This window comes from Ambystoma mexicanum, chromosome 10, assembly GCF_040938575.1.
Source record: "Ambystoma mexicanum isolate Mex_15411 chromosome 10, UKY_AmexF1_1, whole genome shotgun sequence".
Lineage (NCBI taxonomy): Eukaryota > Metazoa > Chordata > Amphibia > Caudata > Ambystomatidae > Ambystoma > Ambystoma mexicanum.
In genome coordinates, this window is record NC_090932.1 from 1,157,459,165 (window position 1) to 1,157,484,674 (window position 25,510).

Sequence of the window (25,510 nt, forward strand, 5' to 3'; positions counted from 1 at the left end):
CTGATTCAGTATTGATTGGTATTCAATTTTCTCTCTCATCGGCTCTCTATTTGTCTTCCTTTTGTTCTTTTTCCCTTTTTTTTCCTTTTTTTCCCCTTTTTTTCTTTTTATACCAAACCAGATGATACCATATGGAGTAAAAAAAAAAAAAAAACATAGCCCATAAGCACACAAAAAGTCAGACATACCTCAAATCATGCCTAAGAGTGGGAGGAAAAGAAGTCTCACTCTTAGCAGGAGAAAAAAACAAAACCCAAAAATCAAGCAATGCTGCTGGGGGACTCACTAGGTTTGGGAAATTAGCCCTATAAGAGAATTCTCCCCAACATGAGCCAGTCGTCCAGGGGTAAGGGTACACTGGGATTGCCTCCCTGTGTAGGTGTGCCGCCACCACTGCCAGAACCTTGGTGAATACCCTTGGAGCCGAGGCTATACCGAAATGCAGCACCTTGAACTGGTAGTGCCGACTGTCCACCTTGAAGTGCAAGAATCTTCTGTGCGCTGGGAACATGGAAATATGAAAATAGGCATCTTTCATGTCCAGTGTTGCCATGTAATCCCCCGCCCCCCCCCCCTTTTTTTTAAGGAGGGAGATTACCTCTTGGAGAATAGTCATGCGAAACTTTTGGGGCTGACATACTTGTTTGCAGGGCGTAAGGCTAAGACTGGGCGCATTGTTAGATTTTTTTTGGCACAAGGAAGTAAGTTGAATAAATACCCTTGTTTACCTGTTTGCCCGGGACGAGTTTGTCAATCTTCTAGAAAAGGACGTGATCAATCTCCTCGAGGAGGATCTTCTGGTGTTCTAAGGAATGTACCTTTTGTCGCGGAGGGTGGTTTCGGGGACGCTCAAGCAGTTCTATGCAGTATCCTGCGGACAGCACCCATCTGTCTGATGTGATGTGATCCCTTCCCAAGCTTGGGTGAAGTTGGTAATGCGTCCCCCTACTGTAGATGCGTGGGAAGGGACCCTGATCTCGGCGTCACTGCTTTGCGGGAGGCGTGCTGCCTCTGCTGGGGCTGCCTCTACCCTTACCACGACCCCTTTTGTTTCCCCTTTTGTAACTCTGGGTAGGCTGCTGGTTGTTAACCCATGGTGTGCCCTGCCCCTGAGAACAGTTGGAGCCTCTGTGAATTTTGGCCGCGTGGATGACGAAAATTGCCATTCCCTCTTTGATAAGGGGGTTTGTTGATCAACTGTCCCAGGGATTTCAGAGTCTCATACTCATCTTTGGCATTTTTTAATGCGTCTTCTACTGCCTTGCCAAACAGCTCAGGCTCCACCGGCTTGTCTATTAAGGATGCTTGTGTCTCGGGTTTAAACCCTGACTGCCTTAACCAAGCATGCCTCTTAATAACAGTGCTCTCTGCTATTAGCCTGCCGGCGTTATCCGCGGCATCAAAGGTTGCCTTAAGGATGCAACCGTACACGGCCCTCCCCTCTAACGCAACCTGTGCCAACTGGCTCTTTAAAGGTTCTGTGTGGAGTCGGTGAGTGCAGCAACTTGTTCCCACTGGTGGCAGTTGTAACTAGCCAGCAGAGTGGTGGAGTTGGCAATCCTTGCCTGGTAGGCGGAAGTGGAGGCTACCTTCCTTCCCAACCCTAAGATCTTTTTGCTCTCCTTGTCGGGGGGAGCCTCAGACGATGATAGGGGTGTTCCCGCCCTCTTTCGGGTATTAGTGACTACCAGGGAGTCCGGTTTCAGTTGCCCCCTTATGTACAGCGGGTCTGACTGGGCTGCCCTGAACACCTTTTCGATCCTGGGATTTACTGCCCTGGTGAGGTTGGGATTAAGGGAAGGATCAATCCTCCTCTGTATAGATTTGAGAATAGGGATGGCCTGTGCAATGGGTCTCTTCTCCCACCAGTTCCTCAGCGAAGTCCCTCTCCTCCTAAACTCCCCGAGTATCTATGCGGAAGTGTTCTGCCGCTCTGGATAAAACTTCATTTAGGAGAGGTTGGTTGTCGACTGGAGAGTCGGTAACTGGAGGTTCCTGGTCTACTAGGGAGTCTACTCTGTAGACCTCTGGGTTATCTTCATCCTCCTCTTGGTCCTCGTCATCCCAATAGTAGTCCACCCCAGTTTGGTCATCCAACGTTGCCAATTCTGGATCCTCATCCTGTAGTGGATCCTCATTATACTGAGTGTATGGCTGTACGTAGAAACGGTCAGAAGCCCGACACTGCGTTGGTGCCTCAACTCTAGGTTTCTTACCAGGGGGTTGCGGGTCCCTAGACCCTGAGGGAGTAGCCCCGTCCGGGGTATAAGAGAGGAAGTGCTCTGGATTCTTGGCATAGAAGTCTGCTAGGGATGACAATCTAGACATAACTCTGTCTATGTCCTCACTGGACCATTGCTTTGAGCTGGGAATTACCCTCTCCTGGAGGTGTTTCTCTGCTATATCCTGACTGGACCTATGGGCTTGTGCAGGGGTCTTAGTATTTTTAACAGAGGACTTAGAACTGTCTTTAGGTAACTATGGTGTAGAAGAAGGCTGAGAAGGCTTCTTCTGCTGTTTTCCCTCCTCCCCGTGAGTGGAAGAGTGCTCCCCTGGTGTTTTCAACTTTTCTGAGCTCTTCGACGTCTGGCGTCGAGATTCGGGGGTAGTGTCCCTTTCCGTAGAGTGAAGAAGTTGGGACACGGTTGCAGGCGTCGACCGGTCTGCTGACGCCGACTCCTGGAGTGCGGCCTGGGGATGGAGGTCGGCTTCGTCTTCGGACGATGGAACCTCCATTACTTTAGTAAGTGAGGCACTCTTGGCAACAGTGGATGGTTGCCTGGTGTCATGCGGTGATCTTGATCGATAACGCCCAGAGGACACCGATTCGGTAGACCGTTCTCTGTGTGCCTCTGTCCGGGAACTCGACGTGCGCGTCGAGTCTTGGTTGGGCTTTGAATGTTTAGTGGAAGTGGTGGGGTAGCGCTCGTGTCGCCGGGTGTTTTCCCCATAGATGCCCTGCCGGACAACCTTCCGAGGCCAGGGACTTGCGCTTGGCTGTCTCTCGACACCACGTTGTCCTCACCGTCCGATAGTACGGCGTCACTGCCATCACTGAAGGCGCCCTCCACTTCCATGGCCTCTCGTTGCCTGGTGTGGTGGGCCCAACGTTTGATGGAACGTTCCTTTAGAGTCTTAGCCTTGAACCGGCTACACGCTCTGCAGTTCGCCTCGGGGTGGTGCCTCGGCAAGCAGAGGTTACAGGTGGCGTGTCCGTCAACCCAAGGGTACTTGCGGTTGCACTTGGGGCAAAATTGGAAAGGGGTACCCTCCATACGCACCCTGTGGCAGCGGGCTAGTGTGTAGGAATATATATATGTAAATATATGCGAGTGAAGAGTATGTGCCACCCCCCACTCTCCCTACTTGTACAGGGCCGAGGCCAGAGGCCTACCGAGGCCCAAAGTCTGTCGTGTAGCTCTCGACGGTAGTTTTCTTCTCCGGTCCGGCGTCAAGCTTCGAATTCCGATGACTCGACGTGGGTAATGAAAACAGGGAAATATATATTATTTTGCAAATTATGGCTAAAAGCCAGGGAACTCCGCAGGATGCTTCTGACAAGTATGGCGGAAAAAAACAATCTGAGGGTCCTACAAGCGTGAGGGATCATGGGTACAGTGGACGTCACACTAGGGATAGTATTACTGGCACGCCCTGCGTCATTGCCCATTTTCGAAAAACAAACTAATACTCCGCAGCTTCCACTAGATGTCAGCCTATGCACAGCATGTGATCCAAGCAGATTCCACAAGCCTCAGAAAATATATACACACATATATACACACACACACACACACACACACACACACACACACACACACTCACTCTAGCGTTACCACCCAGCATTGCACGGGTCTGTAGCGGACATACACATGGGGGGTCTACTATAGCCTTGTGCATCTTTTATGGTGTCCCAACTTCCTATTTTTGGAAAAGTCACAAAATCGTCAATCTCCCGGAATCGCCTATACTGATAGCACAGTACAGGGCGAATGGGTGGTGTTCGTCAGATTTTAAACTTTTCACTGTTGCCAGTACGCCCCCAGACTGGTATGCAGACAGTGGGACAGAATTCAGCCCACCAACTGGTGTGGGGCCACACAAACACACCCCCCACCTCCCAGCTCCCGTTTTTCTTTTTTACCTAGCAACATTCCTTGTCTATTTCTGGCGTGCAAGGAAAGATTGGTGGTAGTGAGCATTTGCTCTCGAGTGAGGGCTGTGCAATCACCTAACCTAATGGTTTAGTAGTAAATGAAAACCAAAAGGGAAGCCAAACCTTTAAAATTGTAGACCTGGCAGAGCAGTCAGGCTTAACTACAGGAAGGCAGATGGTAGTTCAGTGGAGTTAGTCGACAAAGTTAAAAATACAACACTGGTATACTGAAATAATATAATCTTGATTATTAAAAGGCACCAACTAAACTATCAGATCATATATGTAAGTAATTTAGGTACACATAGCATATGATAGAACTGGTGTAAAAAAGCAATGGTCTACTGTTAACAGTTCACTACCCAGTAACCGGTACAACACAAGGAGTTGGGAGAATAAGAGGTTAAACTTTATAAACAAATCCAAAGATTAGATCAGAACGTCTTTAGACCTAAAAAAAAAACTTCAGGCACTCGGAGGGAAACCAGAAAAAGGTCATTTTATTTTATATCACACCCTTTTCAGGTCAATGCATTCTAAGCAGACCAAGAACCTGCTTCCCTGACAGGGTGCACCTTAACTGTAACAGGGTTTGCACGCTTTGAAACTACTGTAAGGGTGAGCTAACGCAGTTCAAGAAAACCTAATACTTCTACTAATAAAGTCCAGTGCGCTAGACAAGATTTAGAAGAAGTATTTTACTTCAGTTTTTAAAGTTGGGAGTAAAATGATTTTTTAGCAAGTAAAAATAAGTCCAATTCCCAAAGAGTGTTTTATAAGCTCGTAAACATATGCTTTAAGTGAAAAACGGAAATTTTGTAATCATATCTTTGCACCTATATATTGCACATTCAAAAATACATGTTTGCTGTGTGCTATTAGGCAGTTTCTTCCTGTGGTACTACGTGTGACTAGTCAAACATATCCATGAAGCTGTGTGGGTGAAAGCAGAGGCACAAGGTTTTAAGTGTCGTTTCCCCATGTTTTGTTGGGAGAATTTTTACTTCCTATTTTTATGATATGTCATTTATAATACGCCTGTACACAAGTGTTTCTAGACGCGACAAGACAAGCAGGAGGGCAAGACCACGATCTTACTAGGCCGTGTGTCAGTCAGATCACGCAAGTGCTGGTAAGAGGGAGGGGAGAAGTGACAGGGAAGGGGTGGGAGGGCGCAAAGTGCAGACATAAGGGACTATAGGGTTGCAAATACAGACACTTAAATGCTGGGGAGCCTGGAGGTAGTGTGAGGGTAACTGGACATGCAGGAGCCGGGGCCAAAGTTCAGTGGGTGGCCAGTGCGTGGAGCAGTCGGAGACATCAGCAGGGGAGAGGAAGAGAAAAAGCTTAAGCAAAAAGGAAGGTCTTGAGTTGCGTCTGGAACCGTGGTTCTGCTCAAGTTGGAGAGAGGCAGAGAGGCTGTTCCAGAGGGAGGCCCCAGCTGAGGAAAGATCTGCCCCCCACTTTCTGCTTGGAGAAGCGTCTGACCCTCAGAGTTGGAGGTGGATGAGCGGTGAGCTCGAGAAGGAAGATGTTTATGAGTATTTGCATATTTTTTGCGAGTATAAGTGGCCGATACCCTTATCTGTAGGGCTGTGTACAGGTAAGTACATTTAAGAGTCACTTTCAGAAGAATTTCATGCAAGTTTCAAAACAGGACACAGTCAGTAGGCAAGTCTGCAGCTGTGGTCAAAAGGTAGGCAAGTCCCAGTTATACCTCATAGGTGCAAGGATATAGACAGCCCAATGGGCCACGAGAATTGAACTTCTTTAAGTGATCCAGTGCTAGGCTTGAGACCTGCAGCCCCAGGACCAGACGCAGCCAGACAGAATTCAGAACCAATGCAAGTCACTTGGAAAAGTACAGAGATCTTCTACCACTGGAACCACTTAGGGTAAGTATCACAAATAACCCACCAACTCTGGGCTAAAAAAGGTAGGTACTCACAGTCGTGGTTCCGGATAACATGGTTCTACTAAGGCCAAACAACCTGGTGAGTATAGCTCTTAAAATGTGAACTGCACAATCCAGTCAAACAGGCTACTTGAACCCAGATGAACGACGATCGAGTCAGCCCAAAAGACGAGTAGAAGCCATCAGTCAGAAGTGAAAGTAATGGGATTATGGGAGGGTTTGGGGGGGGGGGGGGGGGGGGAAGGTGAACAGGCATGATGACAGCACACAAGGATATCCAGCAGCAGAATACCCAAACTGGAGCGAAGCCCAAGACCTCTATCCATTATGTCCCATAAATACAGTAACTGCTTCAAAACAGCACAAACCAGCAGATAAACTACCTTCCACCCTCAGTCTGCGCACATTGGAGAGTAGGAACAATGTCTCCCTCTAGATTTCCCATAAAGACGGGCTGGCCAGACCACCAATCACAAAAAAGGGCTTTAAAACAATTAGCAAAGCCCTAAAAATCACCAAATATCCAGGTTGACTCCTTCATGATCGAGATATATTATAGTGCAGTGGTCGCTGCCTTGTAAAACCGAGTTTACATAGGAAATCAAAATAATTCTAATGCCTTTTGACTCATGCAACGGATTTGGCTGAAAGTTTGCACACAGAAAATAGCTGCAACCCCCCAGTTATTGCATGCAGTACTTTATTTTAGTTTTTGACGGAGAAGGGGTTGCCCTCATCTTCAAAATAGATAGCTATATATAGGGTGAATTGCAAAGAAACCATGTGTTTTAAATGAAACGGCCATCTTCTTTTCTCAATGCAAGCCATAGCCGCAGCTATACCCTCAGGTAGCCGAAAACAAAAAAGCCATTTCCAGGGGAAAAATCAGGGAAATGCCTTTAGGGTAAAGGGGTGGTGGAGGGCGAGGGGGTAGTGTTTTAGGTATAGGACTCCAAGCTAAACACCAAGTTACATTTGGGAATTGAAGGCTGTGCAACAGCTTTTCTTTAACCTCAGCTATTGGACAGAATAGCTGCGAAACGCTGTCATTTCATAGCAAACTGCATCACAGAAACAGCCAGTGCTGGGGGGCAACCTGGTGAAAGTCTGGGAGGGCAGGGAAGCATTTTTGGTTTAGCCATGTTTCCCTGACAACCTATAAGGACTACAAAATAATAACAGTATTTGTAGTTCATAGCCGCAGTTAATATAAAAAAAAAAAGATAGATATAACTGCCCATGGCCGATGACACGATGGGCATCCGGGATTCCCATCCATGCAGGGCTCCCATCCATGCAGTAACCAGGACCGACCCTGCTTAGCTTCAAAGCGAGTAAGGGGGCCAACCCCCTCAAGCCATGTGTCTGAATAATTGAGCACAAGTTACAAGACCACTTAGAGCAACATGGCCTGAGGGGGCCTTCCCTTCCTTGATTTGAAGCCAAGCAGGGTCGGTCCCGGGTTACTGCACAGATGGGAGACAGTCCTGGATGCAGTGTGTTCTCTTAGTTTTAACTACCTTATAACACAAAAAAACCACAACATCCACAGTTTTTTTTAAACCATGCTAATGTCAGTCCTTGAAAGTATTGCACTCTAAAAGTCAAGCTGCCATGAGATATGCATGAAAAGAACAGCTATCTCTGGCTAAGGAGCTAATATATGTAGAAATGCAAATCCAGCTTTCGAATTAATGAATACTCTGAGAGACCATTTTGACTTTGGCTAAATTGCATTCTGGTATTTGTAGTCTCCGTCAAGATAGCGGGGGGGTTAGAATGCCACAATTGTACACCTTTTGCCTAACAGTTCTATAAGAAAGTATATATTTGAATGACACTATGGTATGCATATTTTTCAAGCTATCTTCATAAAGCAGAGTATTGTTGAAAGCCAGACATGGACGACCTCGTTATCCTCTTGAAAGGAGACGAAACAGAATGGAAAGATTTTATAAAAATACTTAATATATTGTACCTGCAGTACACAGAAAAATACAGCAGAGACTCAGGGTGATCGTAACAGAATTATATCGTAAGCCAACAACCTCAAATATGCCACTGTTTGCCAGTACCAATCATCCGCAAACACTGAAATGGAGCATAGCATCAAGTGAATATCAGGATACACAACAATTGCACTAAACTGGAATCATTCACAAAGTGTTGCATAACAGCACGCAACTTTAAGTCAAAGGGTATCCAAAAGGTTGTTTTGGAAAGAGCTTGCAACAAAGCATGTCATTTAGATTGTGACTTGCTCCTGGTAACCAACAAAGAGCAAGACAGTAAACAAGATCTAGACCAAACTAGACTCATTCTTATTTGTGGGGCCCATTCCAGTCTTATCCAGCAGATATTACACCGTCATTGCAATGTGCTCAAATTGGACACCCCTTTGTCAACTAATGTAGGTTAAAGTCAACATCACATACAGAAAGTCTGCATGTCTAAAAGACTCCCTGGTCGCCAGTTTTATGTCCACAGATAAGCCCAGCAGCTCTTCTACTTGGCTTAACATACTCTTTCCTGGGTTCCATAAATATACAAGCCGTAAGGCATGCAAATGTGCGGAAGAGACTAACCACATTCATCAGGTGTTGGGCTACCAAGTTCAATTGCATGCCAATATTACATGCAACACAGAATTTGTGGTGCACGTCCTGATGTGCAATTATGAACTCTGGTATGTTGGGAGCACAATTGGCAAGCTCAAGTTTCGCATCCTACAGCACATGAGAGCAATCAATAACCGATTCCTCCTGTCCAATGGCCTTACATTTCCGAGAGAAACACAATAGAAAACTGGAAGGTTTCAAGTTCTTTGCCATACATACCATAGAGAAACATTGTAGGGGAGGAATTAGATAGCTCTTTTTGCGCCAAGTAGAGACATTTATTTTGGACATTACAAAGACTGAAAGGCCTTAACCTTAACCTTAACATTTTGGTTTTTCAACCGTTATATAACCTGTATGCACTAAGCAATTTAAATGCACTATGCACTTTGTTTTAAACAGCGGGCATCATGCATTTAGTACCCTAAATCCATAGAATTTTTTAATACGTGTACCCCAATCAATGGCATAGTATGTGCAGATATTACAAGTAAACACAAGTGTAATTCAGTTATGCACACAAGCGGCAGATGGACAAGCATACAGAAAACGGACTCAAATGTTTAAAAATGGCCGACAGCATACACAAAGGCATTGCCCTTGGTTTAGTTTCTCTGGCCACACTGAAAGCCATGGAAACAAAGAAAGGACTCCACTCACAGAACCATAGAGAGCCGGAACCTGTGATGCAATAAACTGGAATTGGTCCGTTACATCTGTCTTGGTTAATAGAATTTATTTTGGGCATTTTTCGGTGGAACCTTAAAAAGTGCAACCTCAAAGTGGGGCTCAATGCGCTTTGCGTTCGCCCAATATATATATCATGGAAAATAAAACAAAATTCTGGTGACAATTCGTTAAACAGTTAAACAGTTATCAAGTTAAGAAAAAAAAAACAGACTAAACTTACACACAGTGAAAACCTGTGCACCATATTGTATATAATGAATCTTTTTTCATGGGTAAAAATCCGTCTAGAACTATTTTTTTTAAACAAGTGAGTACACCTCATTCCAAAAAAAATCATGGTTCATTGCAGCACCAAGGCTTTTTTAGAAATAAAAATCCACCTTTTTTTCTATTTGTTCGATAAGTCATTCCGGCAGTAATCACTAGGAAAGGAGAAAAGGGAAGGTCTCAATGATATTTGGGGAAAAGGAGGGAAGACAGAAAAAAAAGGGGGGGGGATGGCCAAAGAGTTTGTTTGCCCCTTTGGAAAGGGCTGGATAGCCAGTTTAGGAAGATCATGTTAGTCTTACTGCGGGATTCCAAATTAAAAGATGCAGTCTGAAAAAAGTGCATCACGAGAAAGAGCAGGTAAATTGGATCATCTGAGAGCATAAGGGGGGGGGGGGGATATGGGACACGCTCCATTGTCTTCTAGCACAATTGTGGCAACGTCGGCAGCTGCCGAATGGATCTAGTGATTAGAGAGGAGGCTAAGAGCCATGTAGATCTGCTAAATGTTGCAGAGTGGACAGTGGCCACGACCTGTGGGGGCTATCAGACACCATAAAACCCTTCAAATTCAGGAAGATTTTGAAAACAGTGTTAAGATGATGCCTTTTATCACACCACCGCCAATGGAGTTCAGTGCATATGGGCAGTGACGGCAATCTCCATTTTGGGTCCACCCCATTACTCACCTACGAGCACATACATGATATCACAGCAGGGATCAACAACGAGACGGCAATAACATCATGGGAGACCTACAGTTTAACTGAACTACACACACACACACCCCCCAAAATGGGAACTACACCACTTTAAAATCAAACATTTTTAGAAAATCAATACAATTACTTGCCAACATTCCTATTTTGGGGGTTCCAGGGACTCTTCTTGGAGCCCCCCAACCTTTTACTCCCCCCCCAACCCCCTCCATCTTTTTTGGTTCCTTGTCTTTTTGGTGGCCAGAGGAACTACCTTACTTAAAGTATTTGGTACTGAGTCAACCCTAACGCATCCAGCCACAGGGGTGCCTCTCAGGCTACCCATTTCTGCCCTATGGTGCTCAATCATTTGTGATTCTACCTCTTGCCAAATCCGAATATTCAGAGTCAAGCAGGGCTGTCATAAGGCTAACAAACCCAGTACCCGGCAGTTTCTGCAGAACCCATGCTAATCAGAGCACCAAGAAATGGTTTTCGACATGTCCACATTACTAAAATTGAGAATAATGTCCAGGCTCAATCAGTAAACAAGATTACAAACAGATTTAAGCTGCCAAAGCAGCATTCACCGAACACTGTGGTTAACCTTGCACCATAAAGACTTTTTTGGTAAAAGGTGCCTTGTGTTTGCTTTTTTTGTTCAGTATACTGTGGAAATCCAAGATACGAGTGATTAGGGAAGGGTTATCCAAGAGGTTTGGACATGGTGATCAATCAACTTCATGGCAGGTAACTGAACTTTGGGATCCAGGTGTCGCTGATGGCCCTTCTCCTACAGTGAGGGATTGGAATTCATTAGAATGATTATCAACTGTACAGTTTTCCGATACTCACCCGGTTGGCCGGCTTAAGACTGAGTCGAATAATGTTGTCCGGATCATAGTGGAAGTCAGCAGGGAGTGTAGTGGACTTCTTGTTCCAGCTTTCCAGGGTCAACTTGGATAAAGTTGTAGCTGCCTGGAAGAGGGGGGAGGAGAGAGGAGGAGAGAAATAAATTGCACCAGCCCCCTAAAAATTGAAAATCAGCCACACAGACTCTAAATGCACACCAGAATCTGAGGAACAGAGCAGGAAACCCACTCACCTTCAATCACTACTAGAAAGTTAATCCATTCTTTTCCATTTCTTAAGGATGACTAAAACCTAACAGTCAACTTTACACCTAAACTAACCAAAACTCTTCCTTCACCTTCTGTCTAGAAGCAAACTACTCCCAAACATCTTAAGCCAAAAGGGAGATGTTACTCCCTGTACTGACAAACAGTGGTAGAATGTAGTCCCCATTCCAAACACATGAGGTGGTCCTGGTTGACAGGAAATTCTTTTGCCAGAAGAGTCAAATCTTGCAAGGAAACTTAGCTGGATCATATGTCAAAGACATCGGTCAGCTCCCTGCAACCACTCCTTTTCTTTCATTCATGCAGAAAATGCAGAGAATGAAGGGGGAACTAGATCAGAGGAAGGAAGGTACACAAACAGTACAAGCCTTACTAAGATTAGCATCTTCCTGTCACTGGTACAGTCCGCCCCCCTTTTGCCCATCATTAAAAAGTTAAATCATCAATTTCCAAGGGGGACAGTAGCTTATTTATGATATCATCTGTCTAAAGAGGTAAGCCAGAAGGACTTGACCAAACATGAAGTAAGGTTTACATAAAACACGACCAGATTCCAGTATGGCTGTCCAACAGAATACACAAAGAAAAAACGCACCAAAGGTTTACTGAAGCAGCCCTGGCCATCCAATCACAAATCTTTGAGGAATTCTATATTTCGATCATACTTCCAATTACAGTGGGTAATGGAGGCCTTAGCCACCTCATTTGCAGGACAGTGATCAGCACTTAAGAAAAAGTCTGGCGACCAAATATTTTTCAGACCTACAACAGTAACCTCAACTCTTAGGAAATAAACATAATGCAGACAGCGCTCTGCTTCTTAAGATTGGCTTTAAAAGAAGGTCAACATTTGGCATTAATATAAACATTTTAAAGAACCTGAGAAGAAAATAGATTGGATGTGCCCAGACAAGGTATTCTTTAAAAAACAACGAATATGTGCAAAAATGGGGGAAAAACGCTGCCTTTAGCAAAATGATCATCCTCGGTCATGAAGAGTATCCAGCATGGATAGCCTGTTCATGCAGCAATCATGGTTGTTTGAGCCCTGCATTAATGATAGGTCCCAGTGGAAGGCACAAAGCCCTGGAGCACAAGACTAAACTGAGGTTTAGGTAACATATGATGACATCAAAAATCAAACGGGCTGAAAGTAGAAAAAAGTGAAATGTATGCAGGTTGAATGATTACAGAGATATGTGGATGACTAAGACGTGATGTGCGAGACGTTACTGGCAGAAGTGACCCCACAGAAGGACATTATAAGGAAAACATACTCACCTAAAGAAATAAGGTTGCACAGTCCCCTCAGGCAAAGGTTTGGCTATGGACCCTTCCTGTCAAGGAACCCTGAACAGCGTAAATCAATAGAAATGTCCTCCCCAAGTCAATCATCAAAAGAAGGACAACACCTCAGGCCTTGCATCTAAAACCAGGAATGATTCAAGCAAATAGCACTCTTGGACCTTACTACTAAAAGCAGAGAAACAGCTTAGTAAGCAACTAGTTCTAAAACTGGTAGGAGATATTGGGCAAATATGCAGCGACTGACAAGCTCCCTAGGCTTACATGTTACTTCTTTGTGAAGCCTTACCCGAGAGCCGCCTTTTAATGCAATAGTTTCCCAAAAGAGGCTTGTGAGAAAAAACATCAGTGCTAGGAGACTTGTGTCAGAATCCGGGACTAGCCCTCAGACTTGTGGAACCCTATTGTGGCTATTAGAACCTATGGAAGCATTGGCTTTCTTTTTGAGCCACATGTGATGAAGCTCAGAGTCAGTGCCCTAGGGGGACCCTCAAGAGTCATGAAGTTCCAGTTAGTGCACACCTTGTGGTAATCCCTGGTAACCTTATTTTGATTTAGAAAGCACCCCACACCAAGATTTGATGGTACCTAATGGGGTTGAAGGGTGTACAAAATGTTAAGTGCAAGACAAACATATGGGGCTTCAGCTAACAGCAGTCGATTAAGAACTGACAGGGCAGTGGGCTAGAAAGCTTTTATCCAATTGCCAAGACAAATTGTAGTTAAAAGCAATACAGTTCTGGGCAAAATGTGCATGGGGAAGAAGAGGGCCAAGACAAACAAACCTCTTCTGTGATCCAAAGTCATGGGAATTCTCTTACTGGCAAAAGCAAAAATGAAGGCCCACAGAAGGAGCCTGTCGCGGGACCAAAAGGGTGGAGCATGGTGGAGCGTATGCCTTAGCCTACCAAACTAAAAACTGACCAAAGTCAAACCAGCATCGAAGTAGTGGAACAGACATGCCTCAAAACCTGGTGTGACCAGAAAAGAAGTGATCACCGCCAAATGTTAAGTACACTTGCAAGGGTCCAAAGACTGGTGATTTACAAGAGAAAACTAAAAGAAAATCATTTCAACAAGATCAAGAAACATCAGATTGGGAGATAAAGGACTAATATACAGAAAGCCATCTGAAGCACAGTGCCATGCCATACCCTGCGTTTGCCTATGATCATACAGCTACCATTTCCTCCAAACTAGAATCCTGTGAGGCAATGGAGGAGGTGGGCCATGTCCTTGCACTACAAAGTCTGGATGAAAGGGGGCAACTATACCAGAGCACTCAATTTCCCATTCTAGCAATAGCATACAATAAAGTCGATTATTCTCCGGTTCACATCAAAGTCTAGAACAAAGCCATCACAGCCTAGTCCACACTAAAGCCCAGATACAAGCTCTCATTTGCAGTACTTCCAGGAATCTAGCACTAAAACACTTTTTCCCCATCGCAAAAGATTATATGTACCATGCATCACAAAATACTTACCCGAGTTTCTCGGAACAGAACGTCAAAGTTGATATCATCCTCAAAGTTCAGTTCGTAGGCAACCTTTGCCTTCTTCAAGCGGTTGCCTTTTTCACAATCGTCAACTGGAAAATATGGAGTAAAACAGTAAAATATATTAGAGCGGCTGCAACAAAACAGAAATAGCCAAATCTAGGACGGCAGAGGGTGGGAAACTGCATAGCGCGGTGTGTTCGTGGTTGGTAAAACAAGGTAGTCAAATTTTACGATGAAACCAGGGCTGTTCATTTTATTCATTCATTTAGTCGGTCAGTAGTAACTTTCAGAGAAAAACCTTGTTTGGTGTAAATTAGGCATTACAAAATCAGGCCTTAAAACTAGGAAGCGAAAAGTGATACAGCAACCAGTTGCTATTGACGTGAAGACCTGCTCTCAAACCTTGATTCCAATCTTCCCCTCTGTCCTCATCTTACTCTCTCTCCTGCCTTTGACACGGTCAACCATGCCAGCCTTCTAATTCGTCTGTGATAACCTGGGTAACACTGATCAAGCCCTAGCCTGGCTGACCTCTTTACTCTCTAATCGACCCTCCCAGGTCCAACTTGGGTCCTTCCTTTCCTCCATCTCACTTGCAACCAGTGGTGTTCCCCAGTGGTCTAACCTCTCTCCCTGGCTTTCAACCAATACCTGGCACCTCTCGCCCACCGCATTGCTGCTCACTGCTCCAACTTTCAGTGCTATGCGGATGACACTAGGCTCGTTTCCAGGCTCCCCTCTGCCACTTCTTCTCATCTCTGACGGTCTGCTATCCAGGAGTGGTGTGCCGCCAATAAACTCTGCCTTAATACCAGTACAACAGATTGTCCTCATCAGCACACCTGCACCCTCCTTTCCTGTCACTCTGGCTGATCTCCCTTGGACCTCTTCCCATCTGTGAGGCTAAGAACCTCAGTGTCATCTTCGGCTCCACACACTCTTTTTCTCCTCACATCTGTGACGTCTCTAAGAAGTCAAAATACCAACTGCACCTCCTTGAGGTATTCTTCCTTTCCTCTCCTTCCCCCAGAAGCTCACCGTCTCTACAGCTTTGGTTCTCTCAAGACTGGACTACATGCAACAGCCTCTTTCTAAATCTGCCGTCTACTCTCCGATTATCTGCAGGATTGGCCAACTCCTTTAAGATTTTGGCCGGGTTATAGGCCACAGAGACGCAGGCTCGGATGTGGGCTCTCTTCTTGGAAAGGAGAGAGTCTGTATTGCCTTTGGAGCATGCGACAGGCCAGTTTGTCAGAGGATGTGCCTGATGCCCTCCACTTCCTCTCAGCCACCATACACTTGGTTTTAGAGTGGCGAGGTTGGAGTCATACAAAGAGTTGCACTTGGAGGTAGGCTTCAGGCGGATCATCATGACAGGGGCAAGGACATCAAGAGTATTAGTGATAGAAAGATTCAGACTAGAGGGCTGTGTCGGAGTGCGAGTCAACCACAGGAGTAGAAGCATTGTTTGAGAGAGTGGTTGTGGAGATGAGATGCACAGGTTAAGTCTCTGTTAAGTACGCCAGTCGGGGTGGGAGAGCGTAAAGTGTAATGTTGCAATATTTTTTTCAAGAAAGGTTAGTTGAGATGGGGCAGAGGAAGGGGAATGGGTTGGGGTATTGTTGCTTCCTGGTTCCTGTTAGCTTTATAATTACTCGGGCGGTTACAGTTGATGGGACTGATTTTCTGTACTGTGGTCTGATGGACAGATGTAAAGAAGGCCAACCTATTATTGTGACAGGGACAATTCTGGAAGCTGTAGCCAAACCAGTTCAAGGTAGCAAGGCAAGTGGTCTAGGCCAAGTCAGAGGTGGTGAGCTTGTAAGGGGTCTACAATGAGCACACACAGTGAAACAGTCAAGAAACACAATTCGACAAACAGGTATAAAAATACGTCTTTACTTATGACCATATTACCGGTTAGTCGTTTTGCACGGTTATATCACACAACACTAATAATAGATTCATATACACAATCAATGGAGTAGGGCAAAATACATATCAAACCCCTGTAAAGGAAGATGCATATTAGTATAACCACTACAGGTCCACAAAGATACAATCCTAGCTTCAGAAGTCCATCCCATGATGTATGGGGCCTTAAAGTTCAGCAAAGTTCCATGCAGTTTTGTGAAGCTGAAAAAAAATGAAGGTAGGGTCTCTGGGGTCCAATGAACAGTTCCAAGGGTTGGAGGACAAGTTAATCTAACAAACTTGTTCCAACTTTCAGAGTGCTTGTGTGAACAAGCACTTGCAAAGCCAAACTATTACAAAAGTTATCAAAACTTTTAAGATGGAGTTAGGGATTCAGATTAATATTGTTACAATTCAGCCCCCCTTCCCCCACAACCCATACTCCAACTCTTTGTGGGACTTCGCAGGTCTGCTGAAGAGGGTCTGAGGTCGCTTTTCCAGCGAGCAGTCTCAGCCCTTGATCCCCAGTGGTTGCAGGTTTGAGCACTTCTCCGGTCTGTGATCACTGCTGGTGCAAGGTCTTCCAGTTGAGAAATGCAAAAACTCAATGCAGAGCCCCTCTCAGGACAGGACTGGACGCAGGTAAGCAGTTTCGGATGACGGCCACCGATGCAGTGAAACAGGGATTCACCTGCCGCAGTCAGACTTCGCCTCCTATCTCAGGTCCCCTTGATGCTATGACCAGGGTATTTCACAGCGGTAAGTCTGGCTGCACAAGCTGAAGATCCCCCAAATTTCAGGCCTCACCTCGGAACGGCAGTCCAGGGGCACTTCCCAAGGCTATTCCTTTTACGACTGAGCAGACATCGAGAATGGATGTTCGTCCACTCCAAGGGTCGCAGCTCCTTCGCAGGACTGCTGGAGATGTTCCACAAGACCTGGCTCTACCAGGACAGCATCAGAAGTTGGTTGCCAGGCTTCTTCCAACAGGTCTCCGGAATCCGTGCAGGTCTTGCAGCTAGCTAGACAGGATTCTTGGCTCCTTTGGTTTCTTCAAGGATCTCTAGAGTGTAGGGGTCGTCTTATCCGAAAAGCTAGGTAAGAGCTGGTAAGAGCTGAAACTCCCACTAGCCAATGACCGATCTAGCCCACACCAACACCTTGCAGCAGTGGTCCACTCAGGACCACTGGCGACAAAACTCATGCATACCACTCACACCAGTTTGTGTATTGGGGCCAGACAGTCCCAACCCACTTGCTGGCAGTAAACACTGATAGCGCTCCAGTAACCTGCCAAAAGCCTCCGTTTTCCCTGGGAATTGGAAGTCCATATAAGGACTTTCCTGGCCTCCCACACCAATTAGAAGGGTTAAAGACAGGATGGCCAAAGGACAAGTGAAATACCGCGTGGCATGTTAGTAGCCAAACGCGGTAAGGCTAAAACGAAATGCACCAAAAAAAATAGCAAAAAGTAACTGCAGCCACTAGCTTGTCCCTTTAGCACAGCTAGAGTAACCAAGAATCCTGCTAGTGCTAGTCTAGGGCAAAACAAAAAGTGTACCCCATTGTACTGCACTATGAGTTGCAATGTAAAATGATAAGTTACCAAAAGCAGTAAAGTAACCAGACTAAGGGGAAACTGTTTCCCAGTACTGACTGCCGGAAGGACATGAATGTTTACAAACGTAACAGCAAAAAATATGGGTGTCCATAGGTATGGAAGGAAAGGTGCTGTAAAAAGAAATCTTTCCCAACAGTACATTTCAATGTCACGCATCCAGGTTTCACAAATCAGTGGGGGCCCCCATGAATGGTAGGTCAAGATTCTAGGAGGATTGCGATTTGAAGATCTAAGGGAATATTTTGAGGTATAATACTACGTAGCACCTCTTCATATTAAGCAATAAGGAGCTGGGTGTGAATGCTGCTCACTAACGTGATGAGGGTTGCTCTCACCATAGGATGCGTTTGCGCAATCAGCTAGACTCTGTGTACATTTGGCATAGTGCTGGGTTGAGGAGAGAATCTGTTGCATAGTATTTGGTTGGTTGAGGTTTACTTTTATATCTTTCAAGTTGGTTAAAGAGCTCAAGCTTTATGTTTGTTTGTCTTTATATGCGTCTTTTGTTGTTACGTGTACCTTTTCCTTACTTATCATTTTAAATTTTTCAGACCCTCCCTCTTGAGAATGACGGTTACTGTATAACTATATTTAAGCAGAGTAGAGCGACATGGTCCCATTGACTTTCGTTTCATGGAATGTTAAAGGGGTTGGTAATGCTGTGAAAAGACGCAAGGTCTTGGCAAGGTTATGGAGGAGTAGGGCTGATGTGATTTTCCTTCAGGAAACTCATTTGGATGAGCAAAGTGAAAGTTATTTGTCCAACTCAAGGTACTCTCGGGTAATTTAAAAAATGGTTATGATTCTAGGTCTAGAGTAGTGAGTATATTGTTTAAGAGGGGTCTACCGATTAAGATGGAGAAGACTGTTGCAGATGAAGAGGGTAGAATTTTATTGCTCGACATACTTATTGATGGCAGGAAAATGACAACTGGAGCTGTATATGCACCATGCTCACCTAACAAGTCTTTTTTCAGTCAATTAGGTTTCTTGCTGGATGGTATGGAAGGTGAGTGGTTAATTTTAGGTGGGGACTTTAATATAGTGATGGATAGTGTGTGGGAGCGAGGGGCCAATCGGCCCCTCGCAGCTTTCACTTCTCAGTACAAAAACTCGGACCAAGTGCCTCCAATAGCGGGTACGCCGCTTGCGCTATGTTAACTTTGGGTTACATTCGCGTAGATGGGACAACTGAGCAGGACACAGGGCTTCCATTTTTGTACCCCCTTTTCGACCCCATCTTGGTGACCAGGCCTCACTGCGATAGTACAAAATGCTTCTCTCCCTTTCCTCGCAGCAGCCTGGCTCGCAGCCCGGCTCGAAGCACATGGCCCCCACCCTTGTTCCCACTTTGACTGGAAAACTCTGCAGCTCCATTCTCACGCTGAAGCCGGAGGTGCTTGCAACAAATAATAAATGTAACGCATCTCTTTTCCTCTGAGATCACTATCCTGCATGTGAACCAACATGAGCTAAGCACATAGCTCGTCCATCTCCACAAAAGTGTCCTTGCCCGCTTACCCTCGCCACTGGAAACTTATTGCCATTCTAACCGTGTGTCCCTGTAAGATATTCCTTTCATGTGCCAGACCACTGACCATGCCGTGATGCCCACGCGGCAAACGTTTAACTAACATTAGACCCCTGCTGCAGTATATTGTGCCCAGTACTAACATATGCCACATACATGAGATTCTTGCACGTGTAAGATACACTCTGGTCATTGTATTATAGTGGTCAAGACCCTTAACCTATGACTTGTGTAAATCTAAATACCATGGATAATGTAGGCGCCTGAATTACTTTTATAGAAGACATGATAAAGTAATGACAGTCTTTTTGAACCACTAATATTTAGTGCATCCATTATAGAGCATGAATTATATTAGCTTAGATAGTGACCACCGTGTTTCACAGCGACCTCACCTTCACCCATCCGGAGCACAGATGTCTGACGTCAATCCTCCCGCCAACCAAGCAACCAACCCGGAGGAAGAGATGCCACCCACACCCGAGAGAGCGTGCAACTACTGACCAATCTGGGATCGACATAGTATCCTATGTTAATTGCGTCATACTACTGTATAAAAATGTAATGCAACGATAATTTGTCAGAGCGCTCTCAGAGATCTAGATAAACTTTTCCTTGAACTCTCGCAGCCTGCTCTCTTTGCCTTATTCCCTGTCCGGGGAGTGTTTGTTTTATTCTTTTGCACGTATAAAACAGGGAGGGCACAAACATTTGGTGACCCCCCTGCGACGTGATTCGGAGAGGTGCCTCGAGGCCGGAGCCGTGCGGCGAGATCAAGGACGCCCCCCAGCAAAACCTCCGTGGCCGACCAGCCTGTGCGCACTACGAAGAAGGGTCAAGGGTTCCCAGTTGACGAATACTGGAAAGCTGCTGGACTGGAAAGCTGCTCGCCGAGGCGGGCCACGGCTTGGTTGGGGTGCGGACCTGACTGGGGTCGGACCGCGAGCAGTGACCCTCGAGTTACCTGACTGAACACGTGAGTGCCGGTTGCGAAGGTTACCAAGTAAAGGTAAGGGGGAAATAGGAGGGAACAGGTGGTAATGGGTTATAGGGAAGAATAGGGCCTGTGTGAGTGATTATGAGGCTTTTCTGATCTGTCCTTTATATGGCCATTAGGTTTTGTGAGAAGAGAAGAGGTATCCTAGCCCGAACGGGGTAGAAGGCGGCGCCGCGTAGCATTGTCTCGTCCAGTGCAGAATAAATAAGTGAAGATAAAGAGAATAGGAGGAGTCTCGTATATTGAGTAGACTCAGTAGTTATTTAGAATATTCTTTTTCTGGGTACGAAAGAATTCTTGGAAAGGAGTAAGAGGGTGTAAGAGATGGGGAGTGAATGAGAAGAGTAGGTGAAACGGGGAAGGGTTGTTAACAAGAACAAACGGGAAGTAAAAGCGCGCAGGTAGTGCATGTGCCTGATATGCGGTATATGTTTTCGTGTTCTGTCTATTTTTGTCAAGGATATCCAAGTATTGTAATTGATTTGTTGGTAAAGTGACAGAATTTGCAAAAGTGAACTGTTGAATTTGAAAATGCAACAATCATAAGAATAACATTGAAAATTGATCTATATATGGGATACATTACTCACCGTAATCGTATTTCTGATGCTTGTATCTGCTTAGATTCACATGCTGTGCATAGGCCGACATCTAGTGGAAGCTGCGGAGTATTACAGTTTGTTTTTCGAAACTCGAAAATGGGCGTCGACACAGGCGTGCCAGTAATACTATCCCTAGTGTGACGTCCACTGTACCCAAGATCCCTCACGCGTCTGGGATCCTCAGATTGTATTTTTTCTGACATGAGGAAGCATGAGGAGTAGCGTGAGTACAGATAATCCAAGCAGATAGACAGAAAGGTAAGACTACAAGTAATCATGCGCCTTCTCTCGGAGAGGAGGAAGGGTGGGTCGCATGTGAATCGAAGCAGATACAAGCATCAGAAATACGATTACGGTGAGTAATGTATCCCTTCTGAGGCTTGTGGAATCTGCTTAGATCACATGCTGTGCATAGATTAGCGAGCAGTACCCGAAGAAGGAGGTGGGATGTGAGAAGGGTCATAAGCAAACAGGTGTCTTAGAACCGCTTGTCCCACTTGTGTATCTGTCTTGGAATGAGTGTCAATGCAGTAATGCTGAGTAAAAGTGTGAATAGAGCTCCAAGTAGCTGCTTTGCAAATGGTGTCGAGGGGAACATTTGCAATGAAAGCCAGAGTGGCACCAACGCCTCTAGTAGAATGGGCCCTTGGCGTAAAAGGCAGAGTTTTTCCAGAAAGAGAGTAACACAGCTGTATACAGTTGATAATCCACTTCGAGATCGCGTATTTAGAGACGCGATCCCCCTCTCTGCCTGTAGCTACGGAGACAAACAGTTGATCTGTTTTTCTTAGCGGTCTGGTTTTATTTACATAGTAGAGGACCGCCCTACGCACATCAAGGGTGTGTAGTTTCACCTCAGCCGAGCTTTGCGGGTTCTGGAAGAAAGCCGGAAGCTCGATGGACTGGTTTACATGGAATTTAGATATAAATTTAGGTGAGAACCTAGGGTGTGTGCGTAAAACCAGTTTGTCTTTGTGGATAATAAAGAAAGGATCCTGCACTGACAGAGCCTGAATTTCACTGACCCTTCTTATGGAGGTAATGGCTACTAAGAAGGCCGTTTTATAAGTTAGGTGTTTGAGACTACTTTTATGCATGGGTTCGAAAGGGGGGCCCATGAGCTTAGCTAGCACCACATTGAGGTCCCATCCTGGCGGTGGGTTCGAAATAGGAGGGTGAAGTCTCTTTACTCCTTCCATGAAGGCTTTAACTACTGGTACTTTCCACCACGATACTTTGTTATGGGATGTGGTGTAAGCCGAGAGGGCTGCCAGGTGTACTTTCAGAGAGTTAAAAACCAATCCTGCATCCAGCAGGTGGAGCATGTATGTCACAACGTTGGAAGGAGTGCAATCAACAGGGTTGATTTGTTTATTCTGGCACCAAATAACGAATCTCTTCCACTTGTCAAAGTAACAGTGCCTTGTGTTTGGTTTCCTGGATTCTTTTAGGATGTCCATACACCTCTGTGGTAAATTGAGATGCCCAAACTCCATGACCTCAGGAGCCATGCTGCCAGGTTCATTGAGTTGGGTTCCTGGTGCACTGTTTGACCTTGTTGCTGGGACAGTAGGTTGCACCAGGCTGGGAGTTTGATGGGCTCGCACAGCGCCATCCTGCGTAGGTGTGGAAACCATGGTTGTCTCGCCCACATGGGAGCAACTAGGATGAGCGTCATCGATTCCTTGTTCATCTTGTACACCACCTTACTGATGAGAGAAGTTGGTGGAAAAGCGTACGCAAACATCCCTGACCAGTTCATCCACAGGGCGTTCCCTTGGGAGTCTGGCTGGGGGAACCTGGATGCAAATCCTGGGCATTGTTTGTTTTCGCTTGTGGCGAATAGGTCTATAGTGGGGAAACCCCACTGAGAGAAGAGATCTTCTACGATCTCTCTGTGAAGGACCCATTCGTGTTCTTCTGGGAGGGAGTCTCTGCTTAGGGCATCCGCTAGGGAATTGAGCTCCCCTGGAACATGTTGTGCTGATAGGAAGATGTTCCGTCTGAGTGCCCATATCCAGATTTTCTGGGCAAGCTTGGACAGATTTGGCGAACGAGTCCCTCCTTGTTTATTCAGATAGAACATGGCTGTCGTGCTGTCCGTCCGGATCTGCACCGACAAGTTTAGTAGATGGGGCTCGAACGCCCGAAGCGCTCGGAATACTGCCAGAAGCTCTAGCAGGTTGATGTGGTTCTTGGCTACTGAGTGAGACCAGAGACCCTGAGCTGTGTGGTGGAGATGGTGAGCTCCCCACCCAGTCAGGCAAGCATCTGTAGTTACCACTGCTTGTACTTCGGGATCGTAAAAGGGTTTTCCCCTTGCGAGATTCTCTCTTGTCCACCAGTGTAAGCTCTGTACGAGTGTTGGCGAAACGACCACTAGATCGTCCCACTGACCACTTGCCTGAGACCACTGTTTCGCCAACCATTCCTGCATGGGACGCATGCGCAGACGCGCGTGGGGGACCAGGTAAATGCATGACGCCATCATGCCCAGTAACCGCATTGCTTTGCGTACCGTTATTTGTTGACCTGACTGATAATGTGGAATTTGCAGTAGTATATTCCGAATTCTCTCTTCCGAGGGGAAGGTCAACCCTTTCTGAGTATCTAGGATTGCTCCTAGGAACTGTTTTGAGGTGCTTGGCACCAGACTTGATTTCTTCTCGTTGATAGAGAAGCCTAATTCGTGGAGGAGGTTGATAGTCCTCTGAATGTTTGACCTGCAAATTCTTGGGGTTTCCCCCGTTATGAGCCAGTCGTCCAGATAAGGGTACACTGGGATTGCCTCCCTGCGTAGGTGTGCAGCTGCCACCGCCAGTACCTTGGTGAATACCCTTGATGCTGAAGCTATCCCGAAGGGCAGTACCTTGAATTGGTAGTGGCGACTGTCCACTTTGAAGCGCAAGTATTTTTTGTGCGCTGGGAGCATGGAAATATGAAAATAAGCATCTTTCATATCCAAGGTTGCCATGTAGTCCCCCTTTTTTAGGAGGGGGATTACCTCTTGTAGCGTGGTCATACGGAATTTTTGGGGCTTGACATACTTGTTGGCAGGCCGTAGGTCCAATACTGGGCGCATTGTCAAATCTTTTTTTGGCACAAGGAAGTAAGTTGAATAGATACCCTTGTTTACCTGGTGTCCTGGGACGAGTTCTATCGCGTCCTTTTCTAGCAGAATGGCGATCTCCTCGAGAAGGATCTTCTGATGTTCTAAGGAGTGTATTCTTTGTCGTGGAGGGTGGTTCCGGGGACGCTGCAGTAATTCTATACAATATCCTGTGGACACTGTTGACAGCACCCATCTGTCTGAGGTGATCCCTTCCCAAGCCTGGGTGAAGTTGGAAATGCGTCCCCCTACTGGGGTTGCGTGAGAAGGGACCCTGAACTGAGCGTCACTGCTTTGGCGGAGGCGTGCCACCTCCCTTGTTGGGGCTGCCTCTGCCTCTTCCACGACCTCTCTTGTTACCTTTGCTGTAACTTTGGGTAGACTGCTGGTTGTTGTTCCATTGTGTACCCTGTCCTTGGGCATAGTTGCCTCTTTGTGAATTTTGGCCGTGTGGGCGACGAAAATTACTGTTCCCCCTCTGGTTCGGGGGTTTGTTGGTAAGCTGGCCAAGGGATTTGAGAGTCTCGTACGCGTCCTTGGCATTCTTAAGTGCGTCTTCGACCGCTTTCCCAAACAATAGATCTGGTTCCACCGGCTTGTCTATTAATGAAGCCTGTGTTTCTGTTTTGAACCCCGACTGCCGTAACCACGCATGTCTCTTGATAACAGTACCTTCTGCTATCAATCTTCCTGCGTTGTCTGCAGCGTCGAAAGTTGCTTTTAATATGCAACCAGACACGGCTCTCCCTTCTGCCGAGATCCGAGCCAACTGGCCCTTTAACGGTTCAGGAGCAGAGGCTATGAGCGCCGCGACCTCTTCCCATTGATGGCAGTTGTAACTTGCCAACAGGGTGGTGGAGTTTGCAATCCTTGCTTGGTAGGCGGACGTTGAGGCTACCTTCCTGCCAAACCCGTACAGTCTTTTGCTCTCCTTGTCGGGAGGAGCTTCTGACGACGATAAGGGTGTCCCAGCCCTCTTCCGAGTGTTGGTAACCACTAGGGAGTCTGGTTTAAGATGACCTCTTATATAAAGAGGGTCAGACTGGGCTGCAAGAAAAAGTTTTTCGACTCTGGGGTTGACGGCTCTGGTGAGGTTAGGATTCACCAGGGATGGATCTATTCCACGTTGGATGGATTTAAGGATAGGGATGGTCTGAGCGACCGGCCTCCTCTCTCCCACCAACTCTTCTGCGAAGTCCCTTTCCTCCTGTACACCGTGGGTGTCGATGTGAAAATGTTCTGCTGCGCGAGCAAGAACTTCATTAAGGAGGGGTTGGTTATCAACTGGCGAGTCGGTAATTGGGGCTTCGCTCTCTACCGGGGAATCTACTCTGTAAATTTCCTGCTCATCTTCTACCTCCTCCAGGTCCTCATCCTCCGCATAGTATTCAGACCCGGTTCGTTCCTCCATAACTGTAAACTCCTGGTCCCCTTCAGGGAAAGGTTT

General features: G+C 46.1%; 1 protein-coding gene across 1 annotated transcript in view; it reads right to left on the reverse strand.

The window, feature by feature from the left end:
* NCAPH (non-SMC condensin I complex subunit H) overlaps window positions 1-25,510 on the reverse strand; it is a 742,114-nt gene that overhangs the window by 161,579 nt on the left and 555,025 nt on the right. Inside the window, exons 11-12 of the mRNA XM_069619088.1 lie at window positions 14,275-14,378; window positions 11,200-11,322 (exon numbers count right to left, since the gene is read on the reverse strand). Coding sequence (XP_069475189.1) covers window positions 11,200-11,322; window positions 14,275-14,378 — 227 coding nt within the window. The remainder of the gene's footprint in view (window positions 1-11,199; window positions 11,323-14,274; window positions 14,379-25,510) is intronic.